The sequence below is a fragment of the Lontra canadensis genome, unplaced genomic scaffold (genome assembly GCF_010015895.1).
Source record: "Lontra canadensis isolate GAN:19392208 unplaced genomic scaffold, GSC_riverotter_1.0 scaffold153, whole genome shotgun sequence".
NCBI classification, from domain to species: Eukaryota; Metazoa; Chordata; class Mammalia; order Carnivora; family Mustelidae; genus Lontra; species Lontra canadensis.
Genome location: NW_022631147.1, coordinates 2479006 through 2500627, shown reverse-complemented (window position 1 = coordinate 2500627; position 21622 = coordinate 2479006). Strand labels below are relative to the sequence as shown.

Genomic DNA, 21622 nt, shown 5'->3' with positions numbered 1-21622 from the left:
AAACCAATCAAACAGCACAGACTTGTCCAAGTTTGATCAGTAAATGGGTTCCCTGTTCACTCTGAAGTTTGAAAGGGTTCCTCAGATAGGGATAATCTTTTTCTTTTTTTTTAAGATTTATTTCATTTTTTAGAGAAAGAGCACTAGCAGAGGGAGGGGCAGAGGAAAAGAATCTCAAGCAGGCTCCATGCTGAGGGTGGAGCCTGTTGTGGGGCTCAATCTCATGACCCTGAGATCACGATCTGAGCAGAAACCAAAAATCAGACATTTAACGGACTGCACCACCCAGGCACCAGGGATAATCTTTTCTAACAGAATTTTAGCCACAGGAGAAGCATTTGCCAGTGTAAAAGGGAAAGCTTTGGTCAGAGAGAAAACATACCAAGTTATGACTAACTTTTTATCTTCAACATCCATGTTATGAGGAAACTATATAAAAGTCCATTTATCTGAACAGCTTTCCCTGGATTGTATTTTGGATGGGTGAGACAAGTGAGGTGGACAGTTTTTGTGGCCTTATTAATATTTCCCCACTAGTATTGCTTCATGAATGCTGTCATTTTGTCAGTAGATCAACAGTGTAATGCATGTACAGTGATAAACAGCAGAAATTTTAGAACTTCTGGTAAGGCTGGGTTGTTATTTGGTCCAAGCCAGAGTTCTCTTTTTATCAAACCACTGAACAATTATTATATTTCCAATATTGTTTTCTCCTTCTGGGGTCAGTTGGGTATCTCTGGTCAGGTTTTCCAAGTTATCATTGGTGAGAATATCCCTTTGGAACATGACAGAGGTTTGGCTACTGGTTCCCTTGAAAGCATGGTGTTTGTGTGTGTGTGTGTGAGAGAGAGAGAGAGAGAGAGAGAAAGAGAAACTTGGCAGGGTGGTTTCCTTTGAGTTCTAGGGAGTTGAGTCTGGAATGCCCCGGAATCTTAATAGCCAGAGGAGCCAGTAATAAAGTAGGGCATCCAGTAAATTATGGACATAGGAACCTTTTTAAATTGTATCCCAAATGGGGGCAAGGACACATCATTGTTTTCATAATACTCCAAGGTCATGAGCTACATCTAAAGCATACGGACTGTTGGTATAAACATTTGCAGTTTTCCCCTGGGCTAAGGTACGCTTGAGTAAAGGCGTGTAACTCAGCCTGTGGGGCTGCCACGGCGGGGGGGTGGGGGTGACAGTGCTGCTCCGTGCCTTCAGAAGGAGTTGCTTGCGGTAGCATACCCTGAATGGTATTTACCATTTCCTCTTTATCAACGGGAATACTAAGAATGCCCTGGATAAATCAATTCCAGTGGAAGAAAAAAATCTGCTTTTAGTGGAAATGGATGTCAGTAGCATATGGGAGTTAGGGACAGCAGGATGCCCTGGGATAACAGTGTTATTTCATTGCTCAGAGGTCCTGGACTAACTTCCATCCTTGGCCACTGGGTTTTCTCACAGGTAAAACTGGGGCATTCCAGGGACTAATGTAGGAAGCAATGAGGCTTACATTACATACTCTTCTATTTTGGGCTTAATACCTGGAAGTGCTTGGGTGTCTTTGTTTATATGTTGTTGATTAATGCTAAGGAGAAGTTTTGAGGAATCTCTTTGAATCTTGATGGGAGGTGCACTGTGGAATCTGCCAATGATCGACTGAAGATTTTGCCCATAAAGAGAAAAGCAACTGATCCGACAGGAGTAAATGATCAGTGTCTCCAGACTCAGCTATAGTGCCATCAGAGAAGGAACAAATAAAAGATGTCAAAGGCTCATCTGATTTTTCTGGTTGGCTGTTTTGATTACTACTAACAAATTCTAGAATTATTTACCCCTTTTGGGAGAAAGAAATTCCAGCCTGATACTTTTCTAAAAAAAATCTCACCCCAGCAAATGAATAGCGGTGGAAGAACAGAGAAAAAGTTGTGTATCTCTGAAGGGGTGTAGACAAAGGGAATAGGTTCAGAGACAGGAACGTGTTGAGGTTTATGAGAGACCCCTACTATTTGAGCTGTTTAGTGCTCTGCAGCGGGGGCCGCATCATAGCAGGGGTCCGAGCACCCAAGAGTATGGCTCTGGTGTCAGTATGGACACAAAGAGATTAAGTCCTGATCTGGAGAGTGGTTTCTGCAAGCCAATTCAGAGGGAGGATTGGGAAGAGCCCCTATAGTTTCTTGGAGCCTCATCATTGGGAAGTGCGATCCTGGAAAGGCTGGCTGTGGGGTTAAAGGCTCCTGAAGTGCTCAAGTTTGTAACGTTCTTTATTGCAGTGCCCCGGCTCTTTGCAATAATAATAGCAGAGACTAGGAGGTTTTGGGTTTGTTTAGGAGCCTTCATTTGCCAAAGTTGAAAATTAAGAATTTTAGCGGTTTTTTAGGTGACTTACCTGGATGCGAGCCAGCTGCTGTGGCAAATGAACTAAATAAATCTGGAGTGGACATAGTTTCGCATTCCATCCTGGTCCTTTTTAACTTAAAAGAGAAAAACTAGCCCATTAACAAACAAATAAATGCTACCCAGATGGATCACATCTAAAGACCAGAACCTTGTTTAAAAACATTTTGGAGGGGGCGCCTGGGTGGCTCAGTGGGTTAAGCCGCTGCCTTCGGCACAGGTCATGATCTCGGAGTCCTGGGATCGAGCCCCGCGTCGGGCTCTCTGCTCAGCGGGGAGCCTACTTCCTCCTCTCTCTCTGCCTGCCTCTCTGCCTGCTTGTGATCTCTCTGTCGAATAAATAAATAAAATCTTAAAAAAAAAAAAACATTTTGGAGTTAATTGTAATAGTCATGAGCAGGTTCATCAGGCTTTGTTTGCAAACCTGAATTTTATTCCAATCAGCAGGCTTAGGAAAAGCTACTGTAATTGCCAATGAACATTTCCCAATGAGTGTTCTAGCACCTTGCCCAAAATTAGGGGTTTGGTTATCTAAATCCCCTTCAGGATGTTCCATTGGGCTAGTTTCTTCCAGTGTTTGGCCTGGCCCTCACCAAGGAGCGTGTGGACTAATTGATAAAAATTTGAGAAACCAGGTTGGTAAGTTTGAGTATGTTAAATTCTTTAGCAACCTACTGGGCCCTCAGTTACTTTAGGAAATTCTCTAACTATGGTTGGCAGTTTGGCCTTAGTCCAAGAAACATAAGAAACTTGGGGTTTATTGAGATCATAAGAAGACTAATCTTTAAAGGGGCAAGGTTTAATAGGTTTAAGAGAGGAGAGAATGGCAAGAGGTTTGGAGCTAAAGTAAGTGAAGTCTGGTAGAAAGAATAGAGGAAAATGGCATGGGAGCTGGGGCCTGAGGACAGGTGGCTGCCTCCCGTCTGGAAATAAGGGTGGGGGTGGGCGTGGGTGGGGGCCCCAGAAGCAGTTTTGACTTCTTTCAACTGTTTGCCTCAGTTAATTTCAAAGTAGTATTTTGCAAAGAGGCAAACCTAGAATCCTGACATTTGGGAGCCTCAAGGTACCAATTAAAATAGACATCCGGGGCACCTGGGTGGCTCAGTGGGTTAAAGCCTCTCCCTTCGCCTCAGGTCATGATCCCAGGGTCCTGGGATAGAGCCCCGCATCAGGCTCTCTGCTCAGTTGGGAGCCTGCTTCCTCCTCCTCCTCTCTCTCTCTCTGCCTGCCTCTCTGCATACTTGTGATCTGTCTGTCAAATAAATAGATAGAATCTTAAAAAAAAAAAATAGACATCCCCTTCAGTTTTTTACCCTTTTTAGGGTCTACAGCTTCCTAATTTAGAGTAAAACAAGTTTGGGGAGAAAAACTTCCTCATGGTCATTGGCATTCTAAATTACTTTTAGTTAAGTCGGTCCACTAGTTAGAAATGTACATGAGAAGGGAATGTAGTTTTTATTTTTTATTTTTGGAGGGGAATGTAGTTTTTAAACAGAAAAACCTGGCCAGGGTCTCAGAAGAAGGGCATTTGTATGACTGGAATCCCATTTCTTAGGTGTTTTTTGTTTCTCTAGAGCAAAAAGAAAAGTTCCTCAACAGCGAAGTTTCAATAGGAATAGCCTGGTCCCAAAGCAGTCAGACTGAAAGCCATCACAATTCCAAAAGAACAACCAGTTCCTAAAAATGGAGTCAGACCAAAGGCCAAACAAGTACTCTCAGAAAGGACAGGACCTTAAAACAGGTTCCAAGTTTAAAGCCTGGAAAGGTCAAGCATAAAAAGTGCAGAACTCAAAATCCAGGAGAAAACTTACCCTCCAAAGACAAGGTCAGAAACCAGCAAGCCCGACTGACTCTGGATCCCAGCACCTGCTCACTGCCCAGCCTTGCAGCTTTTGGGGGTCCCACTTCTGATCACCAAATACTGTTAACCTGAGAAATAAAACTGCCACTGATTTCACCAGCAGCAGTGGGCTTTTCTTCCCGAATAGCAGAGAATTGTAATTCAGGACAAGCAAGTTAGGCAAAACCGTAGGAAGTTCACAGAACAAGGCCTGCTGGGAGGTTAAAAGCAAGAAGCCCATTGCAGTAAACCGGGAGTTCTGAGTATAGTGGCCTCTCATTGGCTGACTTTAAGAGTCTGTCATTGGCTGGGTTGTTGCTGGGGCAGGAGGAAAACCTTTCTTGCTCCTGCTGGGGTCCTGAGGTAGTAAAGTACTGTCAGGCTTGTAGGGTATAGTTCTTCCTGTTGGGTCCGAAATTCATGAGCAGGCGTAGCGCAGGAGAGCGCCCCCTGCTGGCCATGACTCCATTCTAAGCAAGGTTTCCTTTTATTCTCATTGTATCAAAGTCTGGAGGAAATAAAAGGTTTATGTGAATTATTTCCCTTTTCTTAAAAAAAAAAAAAAGATTATTTGGGGTGCCTGGGTGGCTCAGTGGGTTAGGGCCTCTGCTTTCGGCTCAGGTCATGATCCCAGAGTCCTGGGATCGAGCCCCGCATCGGGCTCTCTGCTCAGCAGGAGGCCTGCTTCTCTTCCTCTCTCTCTCTGCCTGCCTCTCTGCCTACTTGTGATCTCTGTCTGTCAAATAAAAAAATAAAATATTTTAAAAAAAATTATTTATTTTAGAAAGAGAGAGCAAGCATGGGAATGAATGGGAGGAGGGCAGAGGGAGAGAATCTTCAAGCGGATTCCCTTTTGAACCGGGAGCTAGCTGCAGGGGCTCCATCTCACAACCCTGAAATCATGACCTCAGGGGAAGCCCCGAGTTGGACACTTAACTGATGGAGCCACCCAGGAGCCCCATGTGTGAATTAGTTCTTGAGAGAACAAGCTGGAGGGGTTCTGTTCACAGCACCTTTGTATTGGCAGTGACTTGTAGACATGGTTTGGCTTCTGTGGTCCTTTTCCTGGGGGCGTGTTCTGTTTTATTCTTTGTCCTGATTCTGATAATGGCTCCAGCTCTTGCCCTAGGGAGGGCCTGTAGATGGCCCATAACGTAGCGTCCTTGTTGGTTCCCAATTCAAATACATGTGAGTCCTTTGCTCTTGACATCCCCAGGCCGTACCTAGCCATGGGGGTGGGCTCTTCCAGATTTCGCAGTGAGAGGGTTGGGGTGGAGCCTCTAGCTTTGCATGACCCCCAAAGGCCGACAGGAGCACCTGAGACCGGGAGATGGGCACATCTGAGAATAATTGTGTTCTACAAATGTGCGTGGCTGCCTGGTGTGGAAAGGCATGACTTCCATTGGTGCTGATCTTGGCCTCCTTTTCACTTGCATGTGGGAGCCTCAACTTTGCTTCCTACAGAGGAGTTGGTTGTCTGTTCTTGTTTTTTTTATTTATTTATTTATTTATTTATTTATTTTTATCTCCTCTACATTTAAGAACCAAGATAAAATTGCCAGATTTGGCTGTTTTTTACCCCACAAAATGACCGTTTCATTTGGTTCAACCTAATATTATGTGTAAACACACACATACACAGGGAGATAAATTTTAAGGTAGTATTATATTGTTGATACTGTTCTCTAGAAACCATTGTTTAGGATCTCTCCTGAAGTTATGTATATTCCACTTCTTGGGCATAATCTCTTTGAACTCAATCCCCAGTTGCCTTTTGTCCAGTCAGTTGTTTATGAGGGTTATTGTGTTTGGAATAAATGCCATAGAGGAGATTTAATCTTTTGTGTATTTGTCAAATATATATTCTCTTTCTTTCTTTCTTTCTTGGCCACCAAATGCTAAAAAAACATTTTATTTTCAAAGCTGCTTTTTCTTTACATTTTACAAGAGTTCTTTCTATATGAATGCCACTGAAACCATGTGGCCTGTGGGGAGAAGTGGTCTGCCTGGCTGTCTCTTACTCCCCACACCTTATTCTTCCATCCAGATAAGCCAGGATCAACCCAGTACACTACCTGCTTCTCAGCATGGTTGTGTGGAACAGAAGAGATAATGTGAAGGCTCTGAGAATGATTGTACGCTAAAGGAACGCTTGTGTAGTAGTCGTATTAGTGGTCATAGTAATCACAAGAGAGTCCCTGAAATCTTCTAGGTATACTTTATTTAGCTAACTTTCTTCTCTCCTTTTAAAAAGATTTTATTTATTTATTTGCAAGAGTGTGCAGTGGAGGGGGGGTAGGGAGGGGCGGAGGGAAACCTAAGCAGACACCGCACTGAGTCAGAGCCAACTTGGGGTTCAACCTCACGACCCTGAAATTACAACCTGAGCTGAAAACAGGAGTCAGACACTTAACCAACTATGCCACCCAGGTGCCCCAGCTAACTTTATTCTTGTAGGAAAAGCGCTAATGTAAGTATTTGCTTAGAAAGAATTCATGAACTAGACTGCCCTATTTGCCTGATCAATGAGGTCTTGTGATCAGTGAGCTCTGAGTAGGAAAGCTGAACTCTGAGGTTGGAGGACTGACCCTGGAGAGCTCTCAGTGCCTTGGCAAGTCTCCATACTGAGGAAAATTTCACAGTCTGCTCACTCGGTTGCTGCCCAGGCTCCATGCTGAGAAAGGAGCATCCTGGTTGAGTGTGGCTGGGATGGGCAAGGTGTGAGCTTGGCTTCTGTGGCTGGAGCGCGCCTTAGAACCAGGGCCCAGGATGGCGCCCTTAATTCTCTCCTGAGGGTCCCGGAGGGGGTGTCCCTGCAGGGAACAGCTGCCTACTCTGTGTGTATGTGTGTTCTCTTCCAGGCTGCTGACTTGGGACACCCACAAAGCCAGAAGCAAGTCGGAGCCTGCCAGACCACCTGTGCCATGGATTCTAAGGTCAGCTCTTGGGCTTCTCCTGGTTGAATGCTTTGGGAGGGGGAGTGAGTGTGGGAGCGAATGTGACCGGGGCCAGCTTGTTTGTCATGTGTGTGCTGTCAGTGTGGACCCTGCTGACCCCTTCTCTGACAGTGCTGCGGGGAGGAGCCTCACATTCACAACTTACTGGAGCACAGTAAAGAAGAAGAAAGACCTTGTCTCCTCGTCCTCTTCCGTCTACCTTGTGCCTGGTTGCTCACTGGAAGGGCAAGGCAACTTTCTGATTCAGGACCATTTGGAAGCTCTAGAGTTCTTGGAAGCAATCCTCCCAAGGTCATATTGGCCATTCCCCTGGCTTCAGCAGGATGGTACCTAAATGTGTTCTCTGTACTCCCCTTTTAACTAGCTGGAAGAGAAAATCATGGCCTATCCAGTCAAAAGCTCTCTATTCATCTACTTCCTATATAGTTTTCTATTTCCCTTCTTTGCCAAGAGGCCCTCAGCCCCAGGGGCTCCTCTGTGTCCATGCTGTGTGCAGCAGCCTTTGTTCTCACCCGCTTTTGGGAGAGGTATCTGCAAAAAGTCTAAGGATGGTAAATTGGTGGCCCACCGTTTCCGAATTCATAGCAACGCCTAGCCCCTGGCAGGTGCTTGAGGTGTAGTTGGATGCTCTCCTAAAGAGCGGAGACCACAGGCTTCTCAGCTGGGTATCCGGAGTGTCCGAGACATGGCAGGCTCAGCAGAGTTGGTAGCTGCTTGGCCAAAAGATTTCAGCAGCTCCTTTTGTCCAGATAAAGGTCTATTTCGGTATCCAGAATTCCCTTCCATTCGGCGCCTTTCCTGTCCATTTTTGTCTTCTCCATGTATGTACATATGTATAAGATTTCTTTTAGTTTTTCTTGTAGGACAGGTCTACTGCTGTACTGTGATTGATCTTACTTATTTAATTTTTTTTAAGTAGGCCTCACAGGGCTTGAACTCACGACCCTGAGATCAAGACCTGAGCTGAGATCAAGAGTCAGTCACCAGGTGCCCCTATTTATTTATTTCTTTTAAGTAAATCCTACGCCTAAGTGGGGCTCAAACTCAGGATGCCGAGATCAAGAGCCTCGTGCTCTACCTGCTGAGTCAGCTGGGTGCCCCCATTCTTGTCCCTTTTAACTTGGCAACTGTTGTGTCCTTTCCTGTATTGCAGAGGTGTCTGCATTAGAACAGCATTGCTATGTCCTGCTGTGTGGATCTTGAACTTCCACGAGTGCTTTTGTCCACCTTGTCCATCTCTCCTGAAAATCCTCCAGTGGAGGAAGGGGGATAGAATTACTCCCAGTGTTTTCTCTTTTTCAAGGTGAGAAAACAAAGATGCACAAGTTGCCCAGTGTCCCATGGAGCTGGGGTTCACAGTGAAACCCTGAGCAATTTCCTCTTACGTTTCAGAGTTTGGCCCCCATCACAGTTTTCATCCTGTTGTAGATTTTTCTAACTTTTTTCTTTGGAGGTTTTTCCAGTTTTTAAAAAATTGTGGCAGAATACATAGCATAAATTTTACCATTTTAACCTTTTTTTAAAAGATTTTATTTATTTATTTGACAGACAGAGATCACAAGTAGGCAGAGAGGCAGGCAGAGAGAGAGGGGGAAGCAGGCTCCCTGCTGAGCAGAGAGCCCGATGTAGGGCTCGATCCCAGGACCCTGGGATCATGACCCCAGCAGAAGGCAGAGGCTTTAACCCACTGAGCCACCCAGGTGCCCCCATTTTAACCTTTTTTAAGAACACAGTTCACCAGCATGAAGCACATTCATGTTGTGGTGACACCATCACCACCATCCACCTCCAGAACTTTTCACCTGTTCAGCTGAAACTCTGTCCCTTTTAAATACTAACTTCCATCCTGCTGTCCCCGTTTGTGGCAGCTCCCTCCACTCTCTGTCTCTGTGAATCTGACTACTCTAGGTCCCTCAGAGAAGTGGAGTTGGGCAATATTTGTCCTATTGTGTGTCTGACTTACTGCACTGAACGCCATGTCTTGTGTTGGTTTTGTTTTTTTGTTTTTTTTTTTTAAACTGTTACAGTACCGTTCATCCACATTTTAGCACTTTAAAAAATTTTTTTTTTAAATTTTAAAAAGATTTTATTTATTTATTTGTTTATTTGACAGAGAGGAGAGAGCACAAGCAGGGGGAGCAGCAGAGGGAGAGGGAGAAGCAGACTCCCCACCGAGCAGGGAGCCTGACATGGGGCTCGATCTCAGGACCCTGGGATCATGACCTGAGCCGAAGGTGGATGCTCAACCGATTGAGCCACCCAGGCGCCCCCATTTTAGCATTTTTCTTTGATTTTTTTTTTCTTTATATTTAGAGAAACAAAATAAGTACAATTGGTTTAGTTTTTTTTTGTTTTTTGTTTTTTTTAACTGTTTGTATGGTGCTGTTTTTGCCAGGTTTAGGCACCTGGATTGTTCTAGTTTGTTAAAACACATTGGATAGCTTTCCATTTTTTCTCTCTACTCTGAAACTGATTTTGTAGCATGAGATTTACTTTTGCATATCTCCCCTTTTTTTTTTTAGATTTATTTATTTGAGAGCATGAGTGGGAACGGGCAGAAGAGGGAGAGACTCTCAAGCAGACTCCCCACTGAGTGTGGAGCCCAACATGGGGCTTCATCCCATGACCCTGAGGTTCATGATTTGAGACGGAACCAAAAGTCGGTTGCTTAACTGAGCCACCTCGGTGTCCCTTGATCATTTCTCTTAACATGCTTTTTCCTGTGATTTAGAAGGATAGATGGCTGTCAAATCTTATGTCTTTCGAGACATCCATTTCAACTTTTATCACTGGAAGTTCAGAAAGAGTCACAGTTGGGCACCTGGGTAGCACAGTAAGTTGAGCGTCCAACTCAGCTCAGGTGGGGAGATCCAGCCTTATGTCAGGCCCCACGCTCAGTGTGGAGTCTGCTTGAGATTCTCTCTTCCTCTTCCTCTGGCCCTCCTGCTCATTTGTTCATTCATTCTCTCTTTCTCTCTCTCTCTTAAATGAATACATAAATCTTTTTTTTTTAAAGGTCCCAGTTTCAAATTTGATTTCTCACAAGCTCTGTTTGTTTTTGGAATTAATACGATTAGCTCTAAGCCCACCAGGTTTAGTACAGCCTGTTCTTGAACTGTGTCTATCCAGCTGCTTTTCAGTGGGGACTGAGCATTCACAATCCAGCCCCAGCCCTCCTTTCTTCTCTCCAGGCCAAGACATCTCTTTCAGGTAGAAATGAAGGGTGTTCTTTAGTTTCTGAGCTGTCTTGTGCCTCCTGGCCTCAACATACCAAATTTAAGAATCTGATATAGTAGAGCTTTTATATAATATTTCCCCCCCTTTTAAGAAATAATTCTGGAGAAGGAAAGGCTGAATCACAATACATAAGCACCTTGTTTTATGCATTTCATTTATTTAAAACAATCTGCCCTCTAAAAACTGTCCTAAAAGTTTTCTGAAATTTTTTAGTGAAAAATTTTCAGGACTTAGAAGACAAATAAATGTTACCAGCACCTTCATCTTCTTCTACTGAGCTTCTCTTATAGCCAAGTATGTGCCAGTTACATTTTCCTGGGTGATCTCAGTATCCCCAGCCTTCTGGATGATTCCCTCGCTCATCCTAGGTCTTTGCTTGCTCCAAGCACAGCTGGCTGCTGGGGTAGAAGCACTCACCAAGAACACTGTCCCAGGACAGTCAGTACCCCAGAAACAACCCTCCTGGCTCCCAGAGCACAGATGCTGAGCCGAGCTCCCACAGCAAGTGGTGCTGGCAGATGAGGGGCTGAGCCCCTTGTGTGAGAGCAGGAGCCATCCCCATACATCTAGATTGTGGTGAAGGGCCATATCCTCCTGATGCAAACCAAGCCTGCCCAAAGGGAGGCATTATCTGTAGTCATTACTGCCCAGATTTATGGAAAATGGGCTGTCACACGATGCATCTTAGCCCACAAAGGAGACTGTGAAAAATAAAGAGCTTCTAACTGCTGGTTGCATAGCTGATAGGGTGGGCTGAAGGTGCTAAAAGATACATGGGAGTTAGCCAAAGCATGCAGGTGTAAGGATGGCATCCAATTGATATTGCTAACTTCCCTAAAACAGCCTTTGGACCTTCTTCCTCCAAAAGCAAGCTTACCCCAGCTCAGTGTTTTCAGGATGTCATGCAAGTGTCTGCAGAATTAGAACTTTTTCTTTGGCACCTACGGGGGGCACTGCTTAAAGCAAGCACTGACTGCAGACTTGGCCTCTGCCCACAGGGTCATTCGGACATCTTGGCCCAGTAAGCTATTTCAGGCCCAGCTGTCCCCTGAGCTCCTGCCAAGCTCAGCTGCAGGCAGGGCCTCTGGGCCTGGCCCTGGTTCCCACACATCTCCCTGAATCCCTTTTTATCTTAGGTCAGCAATGGTTCAGGCCTCCAGGATGAGCGCATCACGAACTTGCTGGTGTTTGGCTTCCTCCAAAGCTACTCCGACTCTAATTTCCACAAAGAGTTGGAGGTCCTGGGCCGGGAACTGCCCATGCCAGCTCACCTGCAGGAGGAGCAAGACGATGGGCTGCAGACAGACGGCAACCGCTGCGGCCACTTCCTGGCAAGTGAGGAGAGAGGTAGGCATCTGGTCCAGCGGCCTCTGCCCCAGATCTGGGCTTGCTGTCTCCAGGAACCTGCAGGGAACCCAAGTTTTGGAAGGGAGCTTGGGGCTGTCTCCCATCTTGTGTCAGTTCATCATAGATGTTTGTGTCATATGGTGGCTTGGTCTGGACCTGACGAGGCCAGTGACGCAGGCCTGACTTTCTACCTAGTTGATTTCCAGACTTCACCTCTCCTCACCCTCATCCCTGTGCTATCCCTTCCAAGTGTACTTTTTACCCTTCTCTGCCATTGGTGCAGCCTCCACAGATGGAGGCCATCCTGAGGTGAAGGCTGAGGGAGCAGGGCTGGGAAGCATGTTCAGAATCAGCCTCTCCTGGATTCTGAGCACATTAGAATTCCATGAGGAACATTTTCATAATGCATAGTCCTTGGGCCCGACTCCATCTGCCCGAACCAGTGTGCTCTAGGGTGGTAAGACTCCCAGGTGTCTATGAGGTATATGCCCTGGTGAGAATCACTGCCCTAAAAGCCCAAGGTGACTCGTGAAGACCTGGACCCAGGCCTCCCAACCTAGCAGAGAACCGAGTCAAATCCTTCTTCCTGCCGCCCAGCCTTCTCCCAGCATAGGAAATTGCACCGCCCTCTGGTGGCCATGGGGCAGACCGACAGCTGATTCAGCCTTTGGACCTCCAGCTCTATCTTAACTTGGGTGGTTGGGATATGGCCGGAGTTACCCACGAGCCAGGACTTTCTGTGCCAAAGACTTTCTGTGGTTTAGAACTCAGGCAAGTTTAGGGGTGGCCCTAGACTTGAGTTAGAGCAACTGGTCCTCTCTGGGAAGGCTTAGGGAGGGCATGGGGGCAGGAACAGCTTGGTTCTCAGAAGCTGCTGCAAGGCTAACTGCAACCAGAGGCTGCCACCTGGGCTGTCCTTTGCTCTTCCATACCATTCCTTGCCTTTAGACTGCAAAGCCTGGCTTCACTCAAAGGGCATTTGTAAAAGTGATTATGGGGCTGTATACCATCCTTCATCTCTGGTAGAAAACTGGCCTGTGAGTTAAGTACCTGACAAGATTTGGAAGCAAAAGGCAGAATAGAGGCTCTGTTTACCACAGTTCCATTGGTGAATTCATTTACTCAGCTGAATACTGATTGAATCTGCCAGGACTCCTGAAGTTTGCTAGAACAAAGTAGAAAAGCTCAGAGAGGTCAGTGAGGCCGTGAGTGCAGCGGGAGCTCTGGAGAGTCAGGAGAGACTGCTTGGCTGGAACTGCAGTTGAGCTGGCCTGTGGAGGAAGGGGTACATTTTGGTTCTTTGGAAACTGGTAAGAGGCGATGGTAACAGCATCAGCAGACGCTTGCAGGCGGAAAGACTGTTGAAAGGTTGTGTGAATAGTTGGGTTTGGCTAATGTGTTTGGAAGGAATAGTACAAGTTAAGGTCCAAGGTGTCTCGAGGCTGGGCTGCAGCTTGTCACTTCAGCAGCTGCGAGCCTGTGAAGGAGTAGAGAAGTGACGTCCTAGCCATGCTCCACGGGTCATGGTGAAGACGAGTGAGGGGCAGGTGAAATGCTGAGGGCACAGGGTCCCAGCTGGTGCCCCCAACTCCCTCAGAGCCTCTTTCACTCTTGCACCTCCATGCCCAGCTTGCCACAGCATATCATGGAGAGTGGGCAAGGGCCTGGCAGGCAGCGAGAGGGGGCTCGGAGCTTGCCATCATGACCCAGGTGAGAGCTGGCAGAGAACCCATACCCGAGTGGGGGCGCTGGTGACAGTAGGACGGACAGGGGTGTCTGTGCTCTGAGATAAGACGGGACACCTGCTTACATCACGTGATGTGATAGCTGCAAGCACTGCAGAGGTTGAGATGTCCGTCCTGGGTAAATGAGAAGCCAGAGGGAAGGTGCAGACACAGAAAAAATAGATTTCCTGGGAGAAATAACCACAGCTGGCATTTATTGAGAACTTACTAGGAGCTAGGTACAGGATATGTTCATTGACTCATTAATTTGTGCAGTTTATTGAGCACCTCCTGTGTGCCTTGCCTTGTTTTCAGTGCTGTGTATTTGACAGTAAACAAAACATTTAAGAATCAGAGCTCTTAGGAAGCTTACCTTCTGGCAAGGGAGTCAGACCAAGAACATAGATAAGTGGTGTAGTAGTGAATGCTGAGGGAGGGAAAGGAGAGGGGAGGGCAGATGGCAGGGCAAGCGGGGTTGGTCTCAGACAGAGAGAAGGAGCTGCTCTTTTTGGCAGATGAGCGGCTCTAACTCGGGCTGGCGGCAGAGCCTCGGCCCTAATGGAGGCTGACACCTGTTATGTGATGGGGCAGAGAACTGGCAGTCAGGAAGGGTGCCGTCAGATTCATGCCTCAGCCTCCCATGGTCACAGATGCCCTGGTGTCACTGTCCTTTTCACAAGCAAATGTTCACTCTGTGTGCAGGGAGGGGCCTGCTTCTCCAGTCTTTCTGCTCACTTAGGCCCTTTCCTGGCCCCAGCACCCTGCCCCGGCTGCCCTCAGCTGCAGGTTCCAGGTCTTCACACTGCAGCTCTTCTAGAATAGACCACATGCTCAGCAAGCCCACTGCGGTGAGCTGTACGAACGGGCTCGCTGTCTTCCAAAGCAGAATCCCTTTCTATTTCTGGTACGGGGTGGAGTGGGAGGGGTCAGACAGGGCCGTTGTCTGAATCCGCTGTGTCTCTGTGCCCCTGCCTGAACATTTAGATTCTCAGGGTCAAGAGGAAATCATTCAGGATATCGCCAGGCAGCTCGCCAAAATAGGGGACGATATGGATCGCAGCATCCACCCAGGACTGGTGAATAACCTGGCAACACAGTTCATGAATAGGAGACTGTCGGAAGAAGTAAGTGAGAAAATCCACCACTGCCTTTTCTGGGTTAGTCAGGAAGTGTGAGAACTTTTTTCAGTGGTCAGGTTTTTTAAAATTTTAATTCCAGTGTAGTTAACATAGACTTATATTAGTTTCAGGTATACAATATAGTGATTCGATAGTTCTATGTCTGACTCAGTGAACATCAGGATAAGGGTGCTCTTAATCTCCTTCACCTATTTCACCCATCCCCCACTCACCTCCCCTGGTAACCAGTGGTTTGTTCTCTATAGTAAGAATCTGTTTTTCAGTTTGTCTCTTTTTCCCCTTTGTTTGTTTTGCTTCTTAAATTCTACATATAAGCCAAATCATACGGTATTTGTTTTTCTTGACTGGGTTACTTCACAGCGTAATACTCTGTAGCTCCATCCATGTTTTTGCAAATGACAAGCATTCATTCTTTTTTGTGGCTGAATAATATTCCATGGTATATATACCACATCTTTTTAAAAAAAATTTATTAACATATAATGTATTATTTGCTTCAGGAGTACAGGTCTGTGAATCATCGGTCTTAAACAATTCACAGCACTCACCATAGCACATACCCTCCGCAATGTCCATCACCCAGCCACCCTATCCCTACCTTCCCACCCCCCAGCACCCCTCCGTTTGTTTCCCGAGATTGAGTCTCATGGTTTGTCTCCCTTCCCCGTCACTTCTTGTCTTTTTCTCTCCCTATCCCCACGAACCCCTGCCCTGCCTCTCAAATTCTTCATGTCGGAGAGATCATATAATTGTCTTTCTCTGATTGACTTATTTCGCTTAGCATAATAACCTCTAGTTCCATCCACGTCATTGCACAAGTCAAGATTTGGGGGGTTTTTGATGGCTACATAGTATTCCACTGTATATATATACCACATCTTCTTTTTTTTTTTTTTTTTAAGATTTTATTTATTTATTTGACAAACAGAGATCACAAGTAGCCAGAGAGGCAGGCAGAGAGAGAGGAGGAAGCAGGCTCCCTGCTGAGCAGAGATCCCGACGCGGGGCTTGATCCCAAGGCCCTGAGATCATGACCTGAGCCGAAGGCAGAGGCTTAACCCTCTGAGCCACCCAGGCGCCCCTATATACCACATCTTCTTTATCCATTCATCTGTTGATGGACATCTAGGTTCTTTCCATAGTTTGGCTATTGTGGACATTGCTGCTATAAACTTTCGGGTGCACGTGTCCCTTCGGATCTCTACCTTTGTATTTTTGGGGTAAATACCCAGTAGTGCAATTGCTGGGCTGTAGGGTAGCTCTATTTTCAACTTTTTGAGGAACCTCCATCCTGTTTTCCAGAGTGGCTGCACCAGATTGCATTCCCACCAACAGCATAGGAGGGTTCCTCTTTCTCTGCATCCTCGCCAATACCTGTTGTTTCCTTACTGGTTAATTTTAGCCATTCTGACTGGTGTGAGGTGATATCTCACTGTATACCACATCTTCTTTATCCATTTACCAATTGATGGACACTTGGGCTGCTTCTATAATCTGGCTATTGTAGATAATGCTGCTATGAAAATCCCTTCGATTAGTGTTTTTGTATTTTTTGGGTAAGTATCCAGTAGTGCAATTACTGGGGCACAGGGTAGCTCTATTTTTAATTTTTTGAGGAACCTCCATACTGTTTTCCAGAGTGGCTGCACCAGTTTGCGTTCCCACCAACTGTGCACAAGAGTTCCTTTTTCTCTGTATCCTCACTAACATCTGTTGTTTCCTTTGTTGCTGATTTTAGTCATTCTGGCAGGTGTGAGGTGATATCTCATTGTAGTTTTGATTTGCATTTCCCTGATGATAAGTGATGTTGAGTGTCTTTTCATGTGTCTGTTGGCCATCTGTAGGTCTTCTTTGGAAAAATGTCGTTTATGTCTTCTGCCCTTTTTTAATTGGATTCTTTGTTTTTTAGGGTTGTATGAGTTCTTTATATATTTTGGATACTAATCCTTTATCAGATATCTCATTTGCAAATATCTTCTCCCATTCAGTAGGTTGTCTTTTAATGTTCAGTTGTTAATTAAACCATCAAGGTCTGTCCTCTCTCTCCTCTCAGACAGACCAGTGTCCAGTGAGGTGTCTCAATTCATGACTGCCTACAAAACAACTGGAAATAGAATCATAGCATGGTTAATTGTCTTTCAGAAGAATCAACTTACTTGACATTTAGGAAACTTGAACCTTAAGTCAGAGTCAAGTAGATTAACAAATCTAAGCAGATTAACAAAATGTATATGACTCTTCCACAAATAACTTATTCTTTCTTCGGTTTCAGAGAGTTGAATAACAATGTAAGTAGAGAATGTCAAGACACAAGGAAAGTGACATTTTATTTAGCCTGCTACTCTTAACTTGATGGTTATAATCAATACACAGATACTAACAGAGCTTCCAACCCTTGCTGGGTCCCATAAAGTACTCTGCCTTTCCTGAAGAAACGTAGTGGGAGAGAGAACTGTTGCAAGGCTATTAAATCTATGTCTACAGGAGTTCAGAGGAGAGAAGGGTTCCATCCTTTGACTACCAGCTGAAAATGCAAATGCTCCTCACTACATAGAAATGTATTTGTCCTCCAAGTTTCAGTCAGCCAGGTCAGCCTCGTCAGCCTCTGCCTGCAAGAAGGTCTCCACTCCAGGGATCTCTCCTCTGGAGTTCTCCAGCAGCTGTCATAGACTTGGTAATGTTCTGCCTTAGGCCCTCTCCCACAGTGTTAACTGAACTTTGCATCTGAGTTGATGAGCTTGAAGGTCCTTTAGGGTCTAATGGTCTATGGGCCGCCCCTGCCACCTAGGCTAGGTGAGAATGGCACATTTAGGCCCCTTCATCCCCTTCCCTGGAGCTACTAAGATAGGTCTAAGACATCTTGGGTAGTTAACTAATTCTTGACTTTAAGTGCCCTAGAGGCAGGAAGGACTTGGGCTTCTTCAGTTCCATTGTCTAAATTTTACACACATGCCCCACAAAAATGAATTTGGTGAATGAGTGTCCAGCTGCAGGGAGTGCGCCCAGTCTCCCTTTTTCATTGTCTCTCAAAATTAAATCATTTCTCATTCTCTTCTCCAACCTCCTCAGCTGTTTAATACGTTCCTCCCTGTGAAATGAAAGCATGCTTCTTTCTACTTAACATTGGAGGACTGTTTTCCTCTCATAGGAAGATATTAGTAAACTTGGTGCTGTGGGACCCTGTTTTCACCCCTGCAGGACAGAAGGCAGTGCCTCGCTACTGCGCTGGAGCGGGTCATGCAGACTTACCCTACAGACATGGAGGACGAGAAGACCATGCTGATACTGGCCATGTTCTTGGCCAAAAAGGTGGCCGATCACACACCATCCTTGCTCCGTGAAGTCTTTCGCACAACAGTGAACTTTATTAACCAGAACCTGTTCACCTACGTGAGGAACTTAGTCAGAAATGTAAGAACCAGTGATGTCAGCTCGTTGGCATTTCACTAAATCCTCTTGGTTTCTGCCTGGTCCCTCTAAGGTTTGGAAACCCAACAGAACTCTGCTACAGGGCTTCTATCATCCTTTCTCCCTCTGTTCTGGTGACCAAACCACAAGAAAGGCTTCAGGATCTTCTTGCTTAGGTAGAAAGGCTTGGTTTTGCTTCTGTGAGAAAGTTGTGTTGTAGAGGGTGGTAATGAGCACCTAATGCCCTTTTGAGCTTCATCAATGTTATTTTTAAGACAAGCTACTATCAGAACATACTTCATAGGTATACTATGCTATACTATTGCTCGAATCAGAATAGGATGGTGTAGGTGGGAGTGGAGCATGAAAGGTGTATCCTCAGCTGAGCTGCTCATCTGCTCTCACCTTGTCACAAACATTAAGTATAATTTACTTTTTTTTAAAAAGATTTTATTTATTTGAGAGAGAGAGCACAAGCTGGGAGGGAGGGGCAGAGGGAGAAGCAGGCTCCCCGACGAGCAGAGAGCCTGAGGCTCAATCCCAGGACCCTGGGATTTTGACCTGAGCCACCAGGTGCCCATAATTTACATTACCAAACAGGATGTTGGGGAGAGACCAAAATAGTCAAAGGGGAGAAAAACTAGCTAAAATCTTCTCCATAAAACCTGTCCAAGATATTAAAAATAAGTTCTTTATGATGCTGCCCAAGAAGGGCCAATTCTTAAAGTTTGTTGCTTCACTTTAACTGGAAATTAAGTAGATGTATCTTACTGTAAATTTGAAAATAATAGTGAATGTTTGGGATTTTGTGTGTCAGAAATATAACCCAGGTATCTAACCCTGTTAATATTTACTGATAAGTCTCAATGCCTTTTTTGTATCTGCCCTGGCCTTCATACATGCCAGCATTTTTCTAAGCTTTTTTTTTTTGAGAGAGACAGACCGCACGCAAGTTGGGGGGAGGAGTGGAGGGAGAGGAAGACTAGGAAGCAGGCTCCATGCCCAGTGCAGAGCCTGATGCAGGGCTCAATCTCCTGGCCTGAGCCAAAATCAAGAGTTGGAAACAATGGACTAAGCCACCCAGGTGCCCCTATGCCAGCATTTTAAAACAGGAGAATGAATATAAATTTTCATTCAAGTATATTAAGTCAAGCTGAATTATTAGAAGAAGGTAAGCCTGAGAAAGTTCCTGGACAGCTTTCAACAACCGTCTAAAGGAGGAAAAGTGAACACGATGTCATGGCAATCTGTATTAACAGCTTACCAAATACTGAAGGGATGAGGGGCCCCTGGGTGATTCAGTCAGTTAAGCACCTGCCTTCAGCTCTGGTCACGATTCAATCCCGGGGTCCTGGGACAGAGCCCCGCATCAGGCTCTGTCCCTCCCCCAACTCGTTCTCTCTCTCTCTCAAAAAAAAAAATAAATAAAATCCTAAAAAAAAGTACCGAGGGAATGAAACAGAATCTCCATTCCTCAGACCCACTAAGGTGCTTCTTGGTACTGTAAGTGACTGAACAGATGTGAAGATCCAGATCTCAGCACCTGGGAAGCCTGTTTCTGTGGTTGTTCCCATCTAGCAAGGAGGAGAATGCAGGGCTCGAAGGATGACAGGGCTCCAGAGACTCCACAGAGTGTGTACAAAACTCAGCTTCACTTCTGTTGATTGTGGCTCCAGAGTCCTTAAGAACTGAATCCTGGTTTGTGAATTAGACTGCTTAATTCTGGCTTTTTTTTCCTTTCCTGCTGTAGGAGATGGACTGAGTGGACACCTCTGCCGAAGCAAGACTGGTTAAAACTTGATATGACAACAAAGCAGCTGCCTCCGGCCAAGATGGAGCTATAGCCATTTAAACAAAGTTCTTAGAGAAGATACTCATGAGATAATAGCTATTTATTTCTATTTTAAAGATGTTTTAAGCTTGTGATCCATTTAGACATCTTTACATTAACATACTTGAATGGAAATATTGCACATTGTTGAATGAGTTTCATACCATCTTCTAAATCCACTACACATTGTGCATTTATCTCAGTTGTAGTGTTCTTCACTTGAAAATTAAATTTAAGAACCGATTGTAAGACAGAAGAAAAAAAACACAATGGTTTTTTTTGTTGTTGTTAAAAAAAAAAAACCCCAACTTTACTGTTTGTTAAAGTGGAACCTTGGGGCATGGTCTTACAGCAAGGCAAGATTGGGTTTGAGGAGAGCAAGGACTGGAGACGGATGCATATACCCTCACGAATGAAAAATTCTTCTCAAAGTAGGGAACATTGTAATACTAAGGAAATAGCAATCTTCCCATTTAAAAACCAACCACTGTTGTTACCACGCATATGACCCTTTGGGGAAGCATATGAACAAGAGTAATTAGGTACCGAGAAATACTTTATTACCAAAAACACTTTTCTGTTCCTTGAGAGTTTAATCAGAGGGGAAAATGAGGGGCGCCTGGGTGGCTCAGTCGGGGAAGCGGCTGCCTTTGGCTCAGGTCATGATCTTGGGGTCCTGGGATCAAGTCTCACATTGCGCTTCCTGCTCAGCAGGGAGTCTCCTCCCTCTCCCTCTGTTCTCTCAAATAAATAAAATCTTAAAAAAAAAAAAGATAAAAAAATGCACTGTTCAGCATTAAATGCATACCACACTAGGGCTGGGTCGCAACCTGGTTATCTACAATGTGTAGCAAATACTAAAAGCTGTGCAGTATGAAGGTCACCATTTGGAAATCAATCTTCTAATAACAGTTACGAATGTTTTGGAGTGAAAAAAAATTTTTTTTAAGGATTCATAGTATGAGGGAAACAAATCACACATACATACTCATCCATACATGTATCAAAGTGTTCAGATTCTCACTAGGGAGAGATACTTTCTTCCAAAAGGAACAACTTAAATACCAAGAGTCAATGCTAAGGGAAAAGGGCTCTAAAACAAATCATCCCAGACTCTCTCATAGTACAACTTTTCATAACACCTTCACCTGCCATTGTTTTTGCTTAAATTAACAATAGGCCACCATTTTAATACAGTTTATACACACTTCTTGGTGTACTTTTTTCTTTTTTCCAGGACAAGTTAGAGTTTTTCAGCCCATAAAGCAAAATTATCACCTCTTGTCCCCAAGCTGGCATTATGAAGAGTCTATTGTATCAAAAACAAGTGGTCCAGTCTTGGGCACATCTCAGCCACAATGACTCAGGCATATCCTGGAAGTTGGTGGATTTTACACTGGGAAAATAATCCTCTTGGATAGAAAATTTTAATTGAGATGTTTCATCCTGTTTTTTAAATATTTGAATTAAGTGATGGACATTCCTTGGTTAAAGAGAAATAACTTTCTTCTCCAGGAGATGCTTGGTGTATTTGAAAAGCAGATGGACTATTCAGAAGGTCCAATCATTCCTGATCTCACCAGACAGGATCCAGAACTGCAGAGATGCTCAGGGCTGCCTTAAAGGGTCACAGCACCAAAGCCTACTACTATTTCCCAGCAATTTCATTGCTCACTGGGAACCTGAATAGGGAGTGTCCTTTGGATGTTACGATCATGTTTTCAGAACCCGAGGGCAAAGCAAATAAGTGGGTACTT

At 45.0% G+C, this 21622-nt stretch overlaps 1 protein-coding gene across 6 annotated transcripts in view; it reads left to right on the top strand.

Moving 5' to 3' along the window:
* Window positions 1-20067, top strand: part of BID (BH3 interacting domain death agonist) — a 49423-nt gene extending 29356 nt beyond the window's left edge. For 4 of the 6 annotated variants that reach the window (XM_032844439.1, XM_032844436.1, XM_032844438.1 and 1 more), the window contains exons 2-6: window positions 7084-7158; window positions 11553-11763; window positions 14472-14611; window positions 17825-18037; window positions 19785-20067. In XM_032844439.1, coding sequence (XP_032700330.1) covers window positions 7147-7158; window positions 11553-11763; window positions 14472-14611; window positions 17825-18037; window positions 19785-19796 — 588 coding nt within the window. In that variant the 5' untranslated portion in view covers window positions 7084-7146 and the 3' untranslated portion in view covers window positions 19797-20067. Of the gene's footprint in view, window positions 1-2855; window positions 3018-7083; window positions 7159-11552; window positions 11764-14471; window positions 14612-17824; window positions 18038-19784 lie in introns of those variants that run through there. The other 2 variants (XM_032844435.1, XR_004381125.1) reach the window with 2 other exon arrangements.
* The last annotated feature ends 1555 nt before the right edge of the window (window positions 20068-21622 follow it).